The following is a 16,919-nucleotide window of genomic DNA, read 5'->3' as shown; positions in this document are numbered from 1 at the left end:
AAAGCAGGTCAAGTTTTCTTTGATCCATTTAATAAGTGTCCAATAATTCAAAGTATGTGTAAACCTTTCAGTTCCAATGTACTGCATTTCACTTCTTATTGGCAACTAATGCAAAAAAAAGCACGACTTAATTTGTAATCTTCATCTCAGAAGTATTCATTTGAAGAGACATTTATTTAAGAGAAAATTTAAAAAGTGATTGGCAGCTTGTCTTAATAATAATCCTTGCATTTGATATAACACCTTATCGCATCTTCAAGACATCTCAAAGTGCTTCACAGAATATGCTGTAAAGTGAATTAAACATAAAGTATATTTGTGGGTGAAATTTTGTCTTGACTAAAGGCAGAAAGCACGATTGTAGTAATAGACTGGGTCCCTCAATAACAGTGCTGAATAAGGACATGGGCCGTTGTTCTGAATAAATAAATATGAAAGTGTGTTGTTATATAAAAAAATAAACTAAACTGATTTTGCTATGTCTGTTTAATGAATGCTCCTGAAATAGACAAAAGAAATTTCTGCAGCTTCAATATAGTCTTTATAGTGTAGATCTATAAAGATCTCTCAGATAAAAGTTTTCATAGTTTCCACAATTTTGATTCAAGCGAATCATAAACCACATAGAAACATATTTACTCAGATTTAGGATTATTTTATCATGCACGATATTGCACAGTTATGTTTTCAAAATGAAGCTGGAAACTAAATAAATCTTTTACTTTTTAGCACTTTTTTAAAAAAAAGATGTAATTACACAAAATTCAGTGCACACAGCATCAGGTTCGCTACCCATCCGTCGCACAAGAAAGTAACATTCATAGAAGCATTTATTCCCACTGCACTTTACAAGTAGACAACAATGAATGAATGTATGGCTTAGTTAACCATTGCAAAAGGAATTCCCTGAGAAGCCATTCCTTACAAAAACAAATAGGGAAGCTCTCCGTGCCCACCTTTTTTTCCACTTACAAGATGGTGTGTGCCGTGTCGATTGGTTCTGAAGCTCTCATTCGCGTCTCAGAAGAAACACAAGTGTTTTGAAGTGAGCAAATAAGCCTTTCTCTGTGCTCCAGCACAAGCTGAAAGACCCATTCCATAATCCTTACACTGGGCGACACTAGGGTGGCTCGCTGCCTGGAGCTTCTCAGAGTCCAGTGGTACTAAGTGTCTCTCGATCGGCAGCTTCCTTTCAACGTTGAACATTCCATGGATTCTCACACGAGGCCCGGTCCAAAAGATCAACCTAGAAAGAGAAGACATTACATTGTTACAGACACTGTTCCACCATCATCTTCGTGAAACCTGTTGTACACAGACCTATAAAAAAGGCAAAACTATCTACATCGTGGCCAGGCACCAGTCAGCGAGTTCCCCATCAGCGGTCGTTGAGGAACCTGTTATTCCCAAGGGAGGATGAACGTAGGAACATGTTTGACTCTCAGAGAAAGCTGCACTTTCAATCCCGCTGCTCTGTCTTATTCCATAAACTTCCACCTGTCTACTTTGCTCACAAAATACACCGTCAATCCACTTTAGAGTATGCAACAGCTTGCATTTATATAGTGTCCCTCATGGAGGGTAGTGTCCCAGGGCGATTGTCAGTGGAGCAGCACAATGCCGAGTTGGGGGTAGGGGAAGGTGACCGTAGGTGCGGTCGAATAGGAAGGTCTTCAGGCTCGATCTGAAGATGGGGAAGGAAGGGGCAAGGCGGAGGGATAGAGGAAGAGTGTTCCAGAGTTTTGGGGCGCAGTGGCTGAAAGCGTGGCCACCGATGGCGGAACAGAGGGCACAAGGGACATGCAGAAGGATGGAGCCAGTCGAACGGAGGCAGCAGGTAGTGTGTTGAGGGGTGGGGGGGTAAGAAGTCTTATACAGCGCCTTTCAAGTTGGGAGGACGTCCCCAGGGAGCACAGCATGAAATGCGTATCAGCATTGCCACCTCCTGCTCATAGCTCAGAGCCAAATCCCCACCCATTGAGCAATGGTTCCACTAGTTCCACCACCACAAGTGCAGAGCTTCATCGGTAGCTGTTTACCTCTCTATACACCACTCTCCGTACCAATTAAAGTAATTGCCAAGCATTGGATCCAATGGCTTACCGTTGGCCAGCAGTTGTTACTGTTAATTCCAGGTTTACTGGTTTAGATCCTACTGGAAGGATCCAAGCCAGAAAAACTGAAATTAACTTCCGGTAGAATTCCGTCGGGGGAAAAACATTCAGCTTGAGTAAAGCCTCTTCATACAGGTTTACAGCGTGCGGTGGATAATAATGCTTGTATTTGATAGTGTTTATAATGTTGAAATGTCACACAGTGCTTCACATTTACAATAATTACTGCCAAGTACAACAGAAAAGACTTATGGCTCAGGTCAGGGCATATGGGGTCAATGGGAAGAATAGCAGAATGGATACAGAAGTGGCAGAAAACAAAGAGTAAGGGTTAAAGATAATTATTACAATTGGATAGATGTGGTGATTGATTCTCAGGGACCTGTTCTGGGGCCACTATGTCTCACCTTGTATATAAATTATTTGGATCTAGGAATAGAGGGAGCAATCTCAAAGTTTGCAGAGGATACAAAAGTAGGGGAATTAGTAAATACTAAGGAGGATCAAAATAAAACACGGGTTGATACTGATAGGAAGGCTGAAGGGGCAGACATGTGGCAGATGTAGTTCAATGAAAAAAAGTGTACGGTAGATCATTTCAGGAGGATAAACATAGAAAAAAAAACTACAGCTTAAAAGGGATAGAAGAACAGAGGGATCCAGGAGTGCACTGAAGGCAGTGACCCAGGTGGGTAAGGCCTTTGAAAAAGTCAACGGGACTTATAGCCAGAGGATTAGGATACAAGGAGAAATCTGTACAAAACAATAGTCAGACTGCAGTTGGAATGCTGTGTGCAGTTTTAGGCTCTTCAGTATAGGAAAGAAGCGGAGGTGGAAGTGGCACAGAGGACTGGTAATGTGATGGTACAGCATGTTGCCTGGAGTGAAAAAATATAGTTCTAGGGAAAGGCTTGACAAATTGGGGCTCTTTTCTTTGGAGCTCAGGAAGCTGAGAGGGGACACGGTGGAGGTACTGTATATATGATTGTCTGCTATACCGTCACCTGAGGAACAAGACATTTAGTTTAACCCAACCTCAAAACAGCAGCTCCAACGCAGCAGTGTTTCTCGCTGTGCAATGTCGGCCTAGACTGACGTCCAGTCCTGTCGTGGGGCTTCGGATCGACAGGTTCGAAATATCAAATGAGCTCTGGTTAACTACAGCCCCATTAAACAGACACCAGAGCAGGAGCACGTCACTGGAGCTGCAATTACCAGCCTCCAGCTGTTGTTGTTGTAGTCACCATGTTGATGCCTGTCTGCACAGCAGTCAGTCTCTGAATGCCAGAAGCACTATTAGCAGAACAGCATCAATCTCTGTCTCTACGGTTACAAACACACGTGCACACACGGTCTCAGTTACTGCACCAGGTCTGCAGTTGATAAGGATATTTACTGAACAAACCATGGGCCCTAAATCACGTGTGAACAAAGCATAAACTAGTCATTCGTCTGCCCCCCTTCGACTGAGAAAGAAGCATCACACAAGTAACAGCGAGTTTGTATTTTGAAGAGCACATGCAGCCGTCGGGACTGGTATTAAACCGCGCAACACTTACCTTATTCTCGCTAAGTCTTTGATGCCTGTCAAATATGTGACCAGAGTTGTAAAGAGCATAGACTCTGGTGAGGCTGCTCACTGCCAGCAGGGGCTGATCACAGTGGGAGTCGGCGGGTAGACCAGGGCCACGTTCACACGCTCGCTCCCGTTCTTGGGACAGATGATCTCAGTGATCCCTTCAGGCCTGGCCTGGCTCAGCAGCTCCCCTGTTCAGAGAGAGAGAGAGAGAGACAGACATTAGGTCTACGGCAGGGCATTCGGTTCAAAGCGTTTCTAAATCAGAGACCCATACTTTGACTGGAGTTAGGAAGACGAGCAGCAGTGCTATTTCCATTCTGGGGGATATAACACGTTAAGTTACATCAGATAATCCGCGTCAGTCAGGAATGGGACGTCTCTCACCTCTGGCTCAGAAGGTTGTTTGACTTGATAAAATGTTAGATCAAACCACGTTTTATTATAAAGCAGTAAAGCTATATCAAAGGCAGTGATTATTATTATTATTAGAAGGAAGACATAGCAGAGTCTGGTTATAATGCAATGGTTGAGATAAGTAGGCACAACGGCCAGTGTCACGACACATGCGCGGGCGGAGTCACCGTTCACACCACGCACACACTGGCTACTGAACTAAAGGGAACATGTGCCCCTCCCTGGACACCAGGTTGTCATTAACATCATTTCCTGTTTGCTGCGCACGCACAAAGCAGGAAATGACATCAACTAAAGGATTGACCATCTATTTTATACGTTTGCAATACAGAGGCTTAAAACAACAACAACTGACATTTGTGCAGCGCCTTTCACGTCAGGAGGACATCTCAAGGTGCTGGACAGTCAGGGATTTGGACCCGAGCGGGGGGGGGGATCAGTGACGGTGGAGGGCAGGAGGGTGGCCAAAGGCGCGGTTGAAGAGGAGGGTCTTGAGACGTGCTTTGAGGAGGCGAGAGAGCAAAAAAAAATCACTATACCTAATAGCAATCACCATGAAGTTCTTTGAGACATTTCAACGTGATAAGGAGTGCTATACAAAAATGCAAGGATTATTATTATTAGATACAAAGTGAAACGCTATTACTGGCGTACAAACAGTTCAGGATCAGAAAACAGAAATACTATAGTGTGGCAACTGATGAAATCTCTCATCAAACCCCATTTCTCTTCCCACCTCGTGGAGCCACACAGATAGCAACTTGAGTTAGTTAATCTCAGCCAGAGCTGTAGTTGGCTATAATTGGCCTCGGATAAGTCAGTCCTCACGGCATTGAGCCGTGCCTCAAAATTGTATGGATTTTGAGTGAGGGAAGGAATGCACTATGAAGGTCTCATGGTAATATAATAGGCCAATACTCAATATCAAGGCTCTCACAGCAGAAGAAAGGTTAAGGAGCTCATTGAGTTGAACCTCACGAGAAGTGAAAGGGGCCAAATCCTATCCCATTGGGGGAGAGGAGGGGGTGGGGAGGGGGAAAAAGGAAGATTAATAGAGAAAAAGACAAAAAAAAGTCAGAGTCATTCAGGAAATGGGCTGGGACTGAATGAAGGGTTAATGATAATATAATAACAATATAATAATTCTTATACTTTCCAATAATGGCACCTTTCACCTCAGGAGGACACCTTAAACCGCTTCACAGGATATACTGTAAAGTGGATTGACTGCATTTTGTAAGCTAACTGCGGCAGCCAATTTGCACACAGCAGTGTCCCACATTCAGTTGTGGATTGAATGACCAAATTATTATTGGTAGTTTTTTTATTAGCCCCATAAAAGTAATTTGCTAAACGCTTAACAACCAGGTTCCTATTTACTGCTGGGTAAACAGAGGCGTGTGGAGTAAGGAAACTTGCCCAACATTACTCCCTGCCGGGAACTGAACCCAGGCCTTCTCGCTTGCGAGGCGAGTGCTCTAACCACTGAGCTACAGGACTCCACTTAGACCCATCTTCTCCACATAGACTCTTCTTCTCCACAGATTGGAGAAGATGGGTCTATCTTCACTGGAACAGAGAGGGTTAAGAAGGATCTTATAGGAGTGTACAACTTTATGAGGGATTTTGATACGGTAAATAGAGAGAAGCTATTTCCACTGGTCCTACTGAGTAAGGCTGCCACACAATTCCAAGCTCTCAGAGGTCTCCCATCTCTTCCTCTCTCTACTGCACAGTGAAACAACTTCCTTATATCTCAACTTCCTTTCTGACCCAACACACAAACGTGCAATCCACCCACACTCATTTAATCAGCACACGGTAAACAAGATCTCTGCACAACTCGGGACAAAAACAATGTTGTTTGTAAGATCACAGAGGATAATAATATTGCTTACGATTGGCATAGTGCCTTTCGCGTCAAGAAGACGTCTCAACGTGCTTCCCAGGAGTCGTGGTAAAGTGTAGTGATCGTTTATTTTGTGTCGAGTGTAGTAAAGTGGAGCGATCATCTGTTTTGCAGACAACAATATTTCTGTAGGATATTTATTTTAGACATCGTAGAGAACTCAAAGGTACTCACTTAACAGAAGAGTACAAAATCTCTAAACTGCAGTGGTGCCAGGTATTATAAGCTGCCCACTTATTGTAATGATTTTGCAAATGAGCTTCAATTGAAATATTTCCTGGCAGAAATCATCATCCCACAGGACAGCAATGCTGTTATCAGAGCTTCCTGTACTCAGCCTTGATCAGGACAGCACAAGGCTCCATCCAGCCTGAGACCGTCTTGACAAATCCCAGGATCATTGCTTGGCCGCGACAGGAAGAAAATATTTAAGGGAGAAGTTAATCATTCTGCAGCTACAATATGCCGTTATATTCTCCCCCCACCCCGCCCCTTCTCCTCGAGACAAGCTGCAACGTACGTAAAACCATTCCTGGAGGAATTCTGTTGCGTACGAAATTCTACAGCATTAATAACAACGGAGGTTCAGTTTGAGCTATTTAGTTAAAATGCAAACACACGTCAAAAAGATTAGTGTGGCTGCGTGAGCTGGTGGACTGGCTTCCCGAAAGGGCTCAGGTTGCTAATGTAAAATCACAGGGACCCTCGGGAAATTTCCTGAATTCCCGTATAGCCAGTCCGCCCGCCGCTGGCTGTCTGTCAAGACAAGGGTTAGGTTAGAACAGTCATATGTAAATTCTCTGGAGCTATGAATTCTGCACCCGCAGCCCTGCATCTGGGTTCCCTCTCACTACAGCCATATCTAGAGCACAGTAAATAGTCACATCTTGCTCAGACTCTCCAGTCGGGGCATCCTATTTGCTGGGGATAAGAGCAGCAGAGAAGTGCTTTCCTTTCTTGTTTCAAGATCAAATTCTGTCATCTTTGCATTCCTATATTTATAGCACCAAATATTTTCCAGAATAGACGTTGGCCACTTTTAAAGTAAATACGAGGAGGTGTCAGGAGTACAACAATATCATGGTCTGTGCTTCACCATATGCTGGGGCTCAGTGACCGGACTTTCGTTGTGGGGTACCCTGTCAAATCCTCTCCCTCATTGGGTGGCGACTGTACGAACAGACTCTGCCAGACATCAGGTACTTGAGGCCTTTACAAACACACACAAGTCACAACCGTCTTCGTGTATAATTTTTAAAAAAATGAATGTTTCCAATCATTTTCTATTTTTTCTCTCCATCGTCATATGTCTCTGCTCCAGGTTTCCTGCCACCTAATACTGGGGTGGGTTCCCCAGGTGCTGGTTACCCTCTGGTAGCCCACTCAAGTTGGATTTCTGACACACATGGAAGGGGTGAGCGGATCTCTTTGGAACTCAGCTGCCTCCAAGGAGCCTCTGTTTTACCTGCTCACCTAAGGAGTTCATTTAACATCCAACATGCACATGTTTGAGCAGTCACTAGGTAGACAGCAGATTTCCACACTCAATAGGCTGCAATCCCTGACTACATCCCACCCACTGAGTGGCAATTCCACAAGTTGGGAGTTGCGGAGCTCGAGCAGTAGCTGCTGCCTCTAGATACCAAGCCCCCGATATCTGAACATGTTCATTACCCTGCACTCCAGGTAACACCTTCCAGCAGCTGTTGCCCCAAGCTTCAGAGTTTCCTCATCAACTATCTGGCGGGCATCTGCCTTCAGTGTAGTGGGAGGACCTTTACAGGACAGCTTGTGACATGCCAGCCAAGTCGAACTCAGCACCAGCTGCTTCATCCAGGTCCTCATCCGAGGGGCCTTAGCAAATAGACATGCCCACTGTGAAGCCACCTCTTTAACACTTAAATGTTGTACTGATCCCAACCGCCAGTTCGGGTGCCGATCCCTGACTGTCCATCACTTTGGGATGTCCTTCTGACATTAATGGCGCTATACAAATGTAATTTGTTGTTGTTGTTGTTGTGTAAGCCAAAAAGCAACAAAACCATTAGCCATTAAATCTCTAATGTATGTATATTTGGAGGCAAACTCGGCAGCCAATCTGGCATAGCAAGTTCTCACACGTGGTCAGGAATTTATCAGCTGGAGCACTGTCATCAGAACACCAGGAGAAATTCCTTTCTCTTTTCCAATAATTTCATGAGATCTTTAATGCTCACCTGAAACACATAGACTGTCTAGGTTCGCCTGACCCAGAAAAATGTCACCTCTGAGTATGCAATGTCCTCCCAGGACTGCACTGGAGATCCTGCCGGGGTTGTAAATATAATTTTATCCCATTATAAGTACACATGAGAGCAACGACATGTAGAGTAGTCCACCCCTTGTCTGACTCCCCAGACAAGATCAACAGCAGTTGCATGGAGAAAGCGAGATGTCACTTGTAACTAACTCACTGTACAACCAGACACTATGTAGAGTGCTTGTATTCACAGCTCCGCACATGTTTAATGTGTAGAAACTAATAGCACTCTCTAGGGTTTCTCAGACAGACCAGCTCTTCTTCTCTGGATTCTTAAGGTTTGAAATATCTCACAGTCTTACCATTAGGACATCGTATTTAAATTTAGACGAATTATTGTGGTTTGATAAATGCTTAAATTCATGTCAGTTATTTTTAAAAACTGCTACCAAATGAAGATATTTCTAAAATTCTAAACAATCTTAATTTTTAGAACGTGGTCTTAAGAGTAAGCCAATGAGATATTGCGGGTCTCTGTTTTTTCTGTGAACAGATAAAACCACTTCTTTAAACACTGTCTAGGCAATTGACAAAGTAAACACGCTCAAACCACGGACATCAGCAAGGTCCCTGGCTTGACGGCCACAGAGATTCCTGATCCCAACTGGCTTGAGTCACAGAATCATAGAATTACAGAATATTACAGCAGAGACGGAGGCCATTCAGCCCATCGTGCCTGTGCTGGCTCTTTGGAAGAGCTACCCAATCAGTCCCGCTCCCCTGCTCTTTCCCCATATCCTTGCAAAGTTTTCCTTTTTAAGTACTTAGCCAATTCCCTTTCGAAAGTTGTTATTGAACCTGTTTCCGCCACCCTTTCAGGCTGTCCATTCCAAATCATAACAACTCTCTATGTTAAAAAAAAATTCTCCTCGTCTCCCCTCTAGTTCTTTTGACAATTATCTTAAATCTATGTGCCCTGGTTACCCACCCACCTGCCAGTGGAAACAGCTTCTCCCCATCTGCTCTATCAAAACCCTTCATAATTTTGAACACCTCTATTAAAATCTCCCCTTAACCGTCTCTGCTCTAAGGAGAACAATTCCAGCATCTCTAGTCTCTTCACATAACTAAAGTCTCTCATCCCTGGTACCATTCTGATAAACCTCTTGTGCAACCTCTCCAAGGCCTTGATATCCTTTCCAAAGTGTGGTGCCCAGAATTGGACACAATACTCCAGCTGAAGGGAAAGATTTAACAAGGAGCAGCCGGCAATCCCACTCCTGATCATTATCCAGCAATGCCTGGTGTGTCTGGGGATCAGGATGGGATCAGCTGCACTGTCAAACACCTCACCAACATCCACCATCCAGATCCACTCATAAATAATGGACGTTTGCCAAGGTACCAGAGAGCTACAGCTGCCACTGTGACCATATTCTGAGTGAGCCACAAAGGAGAGTGTGGGCAGAGAGTGAGCTCAAGCTCACATCAAAACAAGATGACGAAAGGCAAAACACTGCAAATGCTGGAAATTTCAAATGTAACAGAAGTCGCTGGGAACTCTTAGCAGGTCAGGCAGCATCTACGGAGAGAGGAATGCTAGTTAACATTTCTGACGAAAGGTCATCGACCTGAAACTTTAACTCAATTTTCTCTCCCTATCGGTGCTGCCTGAATTGCTGAGTGTTCCCAGCGATTTCCGTTTTTATTTCAAAACAAAATGAGGGCCTGAGGCCCTTCAACCTGGAACCACAGCACCCTCCAGCAATGTAAATATGAAAGGAATGTAGAAAATTAATCCTGTAACTGCACAGATCACCCTCTGTGGGGCTCTGTAATATTGCACAGAGGACAATATGCAATATCATAAACCTGGGACGCACTCACGCTATATGGTGTATCACATGCTGGTCACTGGATAAAACAAGCGTTTCCTTACTTCTTAATGAAGGGAAATCCTAATTTATAATAATCGTTGTATTTGAAATAGCGCCTTTCACGTTGCCTTGAAGAGTTATCAGGTAATTGTGAACAAATAGTGAAAGATCAGTGTTTGAACAATTTGCATGTGATACATCCAGTAGGTCCATAGTCCACGTAGGCTCTCAATCGTTAAGAGAGACCCGCATTTATGGAAACGTTATTAGCCATGGTCATGGTATTCTATCTAAAAATAGTACATTATTACAGGAAACCTGACATCTGGCAGTGAATTACATGAATAATAGATACTCAGGAGTAATTACGAGGCCTTAATGTCACCTGGGAATTCAGTGGGCTTCAGAACTCACAAAGAAAACTGGAGTGATTAATAACCATCCTGACTGAGCCACAGCAGGACACTTCAGCCATGAAATTAGACTCGGGTATTAGACTGGAGATGTGGGGCAGTTTGCACTGAGGTGCTATTCTACCACACAGGCAAACTGATGGCTCTGTGCGGTCACTACACGAGGACAGCCTGAATGAACGAGCAGCAACCGTCACTCTGCTTATTGAATGTGAACTTGCAGTTGGTTACTCGCAAACGAGAGGTTGAAACAGGATTTACCAGGAAAATGTCAGCGTCAATAGAGTCTGAAAAAGAGGAAATCGAGGAATAAGTGAGTTTCCTCCAGGAAGCTCCTTGCATGTACATCGCACTGACAGATGAGGACTGGGTTCAGGTTAGGTTAGAGTTGAAATCCTGTGAGTCATCACGACTTACATGGGTTTCCCTGGAAGAGAATCTTATTTCCAAGCTGTTTTTCCCAGGGCAATTTTCAACCACCACCAATTAGTGTAAGGCAGCAAATCAGATCAGGTGGTCCTACCACCAACGTAGCAGATGGAAGGGCTTAATAAATGACTCTTTACCCTTTATTATTCTGTAGAGATAACTTACAATAATAATCCTTGCATATGATGCTAAAATTAAAGATTGAAAATGCAATCCCTGATACACTGAGCGCAGCTAAAATACATTCCCGACCTCGCAGCCCAATATGATAGTCCATATATTAGTCTGTGGATATTGATGTTCATTTGCTCTCGTACAGGTGTCACTTACAGTTTATTCACCAAAGCTGGATCATGCAGTCCCATGGACAATTTCAACACCCAAGGAGGACATTCAGCAACTATGAACTGCAACTCATTTTTATTATTATTATTGTACGTCAGTTTGGAGCAGTGGTAGCACTCTCGCCTCGAAGTCAAAGGGTTGTGGGTTCTGATCTGGTTGCATTGTCGGAGGTGCCGTCATTTGGATGAGACGTTAAACCAAGGTCCCATCTGTCTGTTCAGGTAGATGATAAAGATCTCTTAGGACTGTTTGAAAAGAGAAGGGAGCTTCTCCTGGTGTCCTTAGCCAATAATCCCCCAAATATTATTGGTCACTCACTGATTGTTTGTGGGACACCTTTGTGTGCAAACTGACTGCCGTGTTTTGCCCACAAAATACAGTTACTCCACAACTTAATAAGGCGCGAGCTATATCAAATGCAAGGATTATTATTATTAATTCCACAATCCAGCTCTTTCCACATACCTCTCAATGTGTTTATTTTTATGGTGAGTATCCAGTTCTTTTTTGAAATGTTCTATTAATACTACTTCAATTGCCACTAACAGTCATTCTGCTGTACATTATGGCTATTTGTTATGTACATTCATGGTTTAACTTATACCAGGACAATAATGTGTAACCATCAACCATGATTTCACCTTCTGCTGCAAATGCAGAGATATGACAAGCTCTCCTCTCTCTGCTCCCCACCATGCTGACAGTGGGAGCTACCACCAAGGCTCAGGCAAATAGATTGTCCCAGGAGTTACACTGACCTGCTGCCCAGTTAATGTGCTGTGCTACCATCAGTGTTAGATGGCCCTTGAGGAAAAATGAGAATAGGGAGGATATTTTGTGATTCACAAAGGTTAGAAATGTAGATAATAATAATATAATATTAATCCTTGCATTTGATATAGCGCCTTATCACGTCTTCGAGAAGTCTCAAAGCGCTTCACAGGATATACTGCAAAGTGAAATGACTGTATACTTTGTGGGCGAAACGTCGCAGCCAATTGCGTACAGCAGAGTCCCACAAATGTCACTCCTTTACCATCAGTCCTGCACAATTGAGAAATACAGAAGGTATCTGATGGAGGCTGCAGCAAATGGAGACAGACTCACAAAGTGGCTTGCGAAACGACTTAAAGACCGTATGAATTTGTTACATTAATTTAATTTGAAAGCTGGACACTGATGATCACTCATCACTTCACTCACGTCCTGAAATCATAACCGGGAAATCACAGCCAGAAGCTATAATCACAAACCAAAAATGTTTTTTGGGGGGTCAGCTGGGTGTCTGACACATGCAGAAACCCATGCTGTAGTGGAATGCACACTCTCTCCCTGGAGGGAACCCGAATTCCAGAAAGTATCAGGCACAGGTTGGCAAGAGCCAAGGCTTGGCGAACCCAGACTGTGTGTTGGGGGTAATTGCTGGTGTCTAACCGTCTAAAACTACATGACTTGTCATTGAGAGCACTGTTTGCCAAGCTTTCCTGCTGTTTGTCCAGCTACGACAACCCTACCCGTTAGGCCTTTGGCTTGCAGGGTTAACAGGAGCTGAGTGGGAACAATCCCCGCCCCACTGCCCCAACAATTTTACATTTATATAACTGGAAACTGGGAAACCCTCCCGGGGACAGATGAGAAACTAACTGACCAAGGATTGGAGGTTCCTGCGGTTGCGTTCTCTGTAGGAAAGTTCTGTTATATAAATATTTAACTGTTGGTGAGGCAAAAGCTTCAGGGACATTCAGGTCTTACAGGGTAACACTCGATGAACGTCAATGACCTAACAGCTTGAACTCATCCTTTACTTTGGCTATGTTCTTATTAACGTAAGTTCTCTAATCTTTTACACATCAATAAGCAAATTATTTTTCTGCACATGAGTTTACCTCAAGCTGGTGACCTTGAGACTCTTTAACCCAGCGGAGAAGGAAAGGAGAAAGAGTAGAAAAGTCTGTAAAGCCTCCTTTCCCCCCCATGACCCAAATTGCTGCCAACTGTATTAACTCTAAAGAAGGAGCTGAACGTTTACTCTGTCAGAGAGAACCAGCAGGGTTTCCTTCACAAACGCTCAAAACACCGCACCATCAGAACAATGATTTAAAACGGAAGTCGCTGGGAACACTCAGCAGGTCAGGCAGCATCTATGGAGAGACGAAAGTGAGTTAACGTTTCAGGGCTGAAAGGTCAGCGACCCGTTCGAGTCCCGTGTTGGGACTTTTGAGTTCATCATTACGATGTAGGACAATCGTTTTGACGGCCAGCAATGTCCGGCCGGCAAACAGCAGGAAGTCAGTGACCAATTTATCTGGAGTGATCTGGGGCTTGAACCCACAAACCTCTGACCCAGGGTTTATAGTTGGGAATCTTGCCAACCCGCACAGGTTCGGGCTTAAACAGAAAAAAAAACAGGTCATGTGGTATTGGCAAACAGACTCCACACATGTGGATTCCCACCCCAGCACGAGACAATATTATCAGGAGAGAAAATTGGAACAATTAGCTTTGCACATTATCTGCTGACATCTTTTCAATGCTGTGGCAATAGGAAAGCTAAGTGACCTGAATAAAGAGGCTTTTATGTGCTTTGGGCTTGCGTGGTTGGCAGAGCCCGGCTTGAAATTCCAGAAAATCGTATGAAAACAAAACACTCTTGTTGCTAACTTTTCCCACCCTCAAAGATAAAACCGGGCGGGGAAGTATCCTAGCTACTGACAAACAGCTCCGGTGGAAAACAGCAGGTCAATGTTAAGCCTTACTGCTCTACGAAGTTACCGATTGATCATTAAGGAACGTCAGCGAGGATTCAATGAGGAAAAGGCATCGACCTATCAAACCCATTCCTTCCACAGATCAAACACAACATTTAGGCCTTTACCTACTTATTTATAACCCAGGACAAGATCTACTTCACTTGGTTCTCTAAGCCTGAAGTCTTAGTCAAACTTGCAATTATAAAATGCCCAATCCTCAACCTCCGCCCTTCTGCATGTCCCTCATGCCCTCAGTTCTACTTATCTTATCTGCAGCCAATCATCCTATAATATGAAGAGAGCCCTTTTTTTTCCACATTGAACATACAGCACAGAAAGAGGCCATTCGATCCAACTGGTCTATCTATACCGGTGTTTATGCTCCATAAAGTGCCCCATTTGTTTTAATTCTTGGATGGTGTACTAAACACAGGCAGCATAAAAGCATTACATTGATTTTTACAATTCTTTCCAGTCCTTTTGCTTGTGACTCCATGTTTCATCAGTCAGGAATGTGTGTAATGGAAAACTACCTACAAAAGGAACATTTATTTGACGGAAAGGATTACAGGCAGTGTATTACAGAGCAGCAGAGCAACTCACAAGGCAGGAATGAAGTGGGCGATGTCTGAACCCAAACAGACCCCACAGAGAGATTGGGAACACTCAGCAGGTGAGGCAGCATCTATGGAGAGAGGAAAGTGCGTCAACGTTTCAGGTCGATGATATTTCGTCTCTGATGAAACGTCAACTCGCTTTCCTCTCTCCATAGATGCTGCCTGACCTGCTGAGCGTTCCCAGCGACTTCTAGTTTTATTTCAGATTTCCAGCATGTGGAGTATTTTGCCCATAGAGAAATGACTTGGCCCAAATACAACACAAGTGTTAGGCATATGGATAGCATACGTGTATTTGGATCACATCTTGCCTTTAGCAGTAATTTACAACTGGTAAAATGGAGTGTGGGTGGGTGCCCTGCTGGATTCCTTTTCCAGTGTTATACGGAGGGCAGGCCCCAGGCTACCCTCACAATCACATGTTCTCCATCGCTGCTCTCGCCAGAGTTCTCAGAATTGCTCTGTTTGGTTTAGTATGTACGTTTAAGAATATAATAAAATATACACTATCCACAGCTGGAACGTCGTCCCATGAGAACCATAAATTCTGAGAGCAACAAAGACTGCAGGGAGCCAGAAATACTTGGATTAAGGGCCACATTCACAAACCGGAATTCATTGTGCTAGAGATGACAGCCCGCCGAAATCCCAGTTTTCCACACCAAATTCCATTGAATAACAATGAGAAATCACAGCAGCAAAGTCTGTTTTAGGCCTAGCCTATTCTTTTTCAACCTTTTGTTGGGTTTTTCAGGATTTTTATTCATCATAACAATCCTGGCATTTGACATGACGCTTTACCACATTGTCGAGATGTCTCAAAGCGCTTCACAGGGTATATTGTGAATATACTGCGTTTCTCTTAATACAGTAATTTTCACAAAGGACACTATCTTCAAGTGCACTTCCTTGAGTACCGTGGACCCACCCGGCTTAGAACTTTGACCCATTCAGTTCATGGAGACATCGCTTAGTTTAGATCTTCAGTAATATCCTGATAGCCTGTTGTATGTGCAAGAGGTTTTGACAGTGAAAATTGCATATAACTAAATGCATGGGCAGCTTTTGAATTGTTGAATCACTTCCAAAGCCCTCCATGGTCTCACTCCCCCGTACTTCTCCGACCACCTAACCCCGTATCAGCCTGTCTGCTCCCTCCATTCGGTGGATACTGGCCTGCTTCAGGCCCCCCGCACTTCCCGCCCCACCACTGGTGGTTGGGCATTCAGCATCGCTGCCCTCACACTCTGGAATTCTATCCCGCAGTCACTCCGCCACACCCACCTCTCTTGCCTCCTTCAAGTCCCGTCTAAAGACCTTCTTCTTCGACCGTGCCTTCGGCCCCCCCCTCTCCCATCCCCAATCCTCTGCCCTCCACCCCTCCTGACCCCAATTCCCAGCTCGGGTCCAAAAACCCCTGACTGTCCAATTTCCGACTTGAAGGGCGGTATACAAGTGTAATGTGTTGTTGTAATTGGCACAGATTATAAAGCCCAAGTACAAACCATTGATATTTTATCATTCGCATACTTTTGAATAATCCATTTAGGATTTATTTTTCCTACCGAGCCCTTAGACAGCGTAGTTAGTAGACGGTACGATCTTTAAAATGCTGATCAAGGATGAGGAGATTATTTTTCTATTTAATACCAAGTTAGATCACTTGGCCTAAAATAGTCAAAGCATCACCATTGACGTTATATTCAATGCCTGCTAATCGCACTCCGTCTGCAGTTTGGAAGCTGCATAAACTCAAAGTCATCAATAACTACAGCAGTTAGTACATTGTGTGCCTGTAAAGGAGCCAGATTTCCACAGAAACCTTACCAAACTTGGTTAAAATCTCAGCTCCTGGTGTAACTTGCCTAAATCATCACTCTTGTTGTGTGAACGTGTGACGCTCGCTCTCTCTCCCTCGCTCTACACCTTGACCACGTGCGGAAAATCGCTGCAGTATGACCCGCAACAAACACGGACTGCAGCCGAAAGTAGGCATCGACGCGACCAAATTTAGTCATCCTTCAGTCAGTCCTTCTTACCGTAGAGGGAATTGCTCATCAGGGTGGAGCTTGAAGCATTCATGCAACCGAGAGAATCATTTGGAATCCGACAAGAAACGCAACTCGTGTTTTTAACCATCGCTGGAACTTGAAACGATGTCAAAAATTCCCTGCACGAACATTAAGAGAATCCTAGCTCCTCTCACCCCCCCCCACCCCGATCCTGCTCCGGT

The 16,919-nt window shown here is 44.1% G+C and overlaps 1 protein-coding gene across 1 annotated transcript in view; it reads right to left on the bottom strand.

Moving 5' to 3' along the window:
* Positions 1-8: 8 nt before the first annotated feature.
* mfhas1 (multifunctional ROCO family signaling regulator 1) overlaps positions 9-16,919 on the bottom strand; it is a 29,071-nt gene continuing 12,160 nt past the window's right edge. The window contains exons 3-4 of the mRNA XM_042337844.1: positions 3,674-3,881; positions 9-1,246 (exon numbers count right to left, since the gene is read on the bottom strand). Coding sequence (XP_042193778.1) covers positions 3,751-3,881 — 131 coding nt within the window. The 3' untranslated portion in view covers positions 9-1,246; positions 3,674-3,750. The remainder of the gene's footprint in view (positions 1,247-3,673; positions 3,882-16,919) is intronic.

The sequence above is a fragment of the Callorhinchus milii genome, unplaced genomic scaffold (assembly GCF_018977255.1).
Source record: "Callorhinchus milii isolate IMCB2004 unplaced genomic scaffold, IMCB_Cmil_1.0 Scaffold1, whole genome shotgun sequence".
In the NCBI taxonomy this organism is placed as follows: Eukaryota; Metazoa; Chordata; class Chondrichthyes; order Chimaeriformes; family Callorhinchidae; genus Callorhinchus; species Callorhinchus milii.
This window is presented reverse-complemented; position numbering and strand designations above follow the sequence as displayed.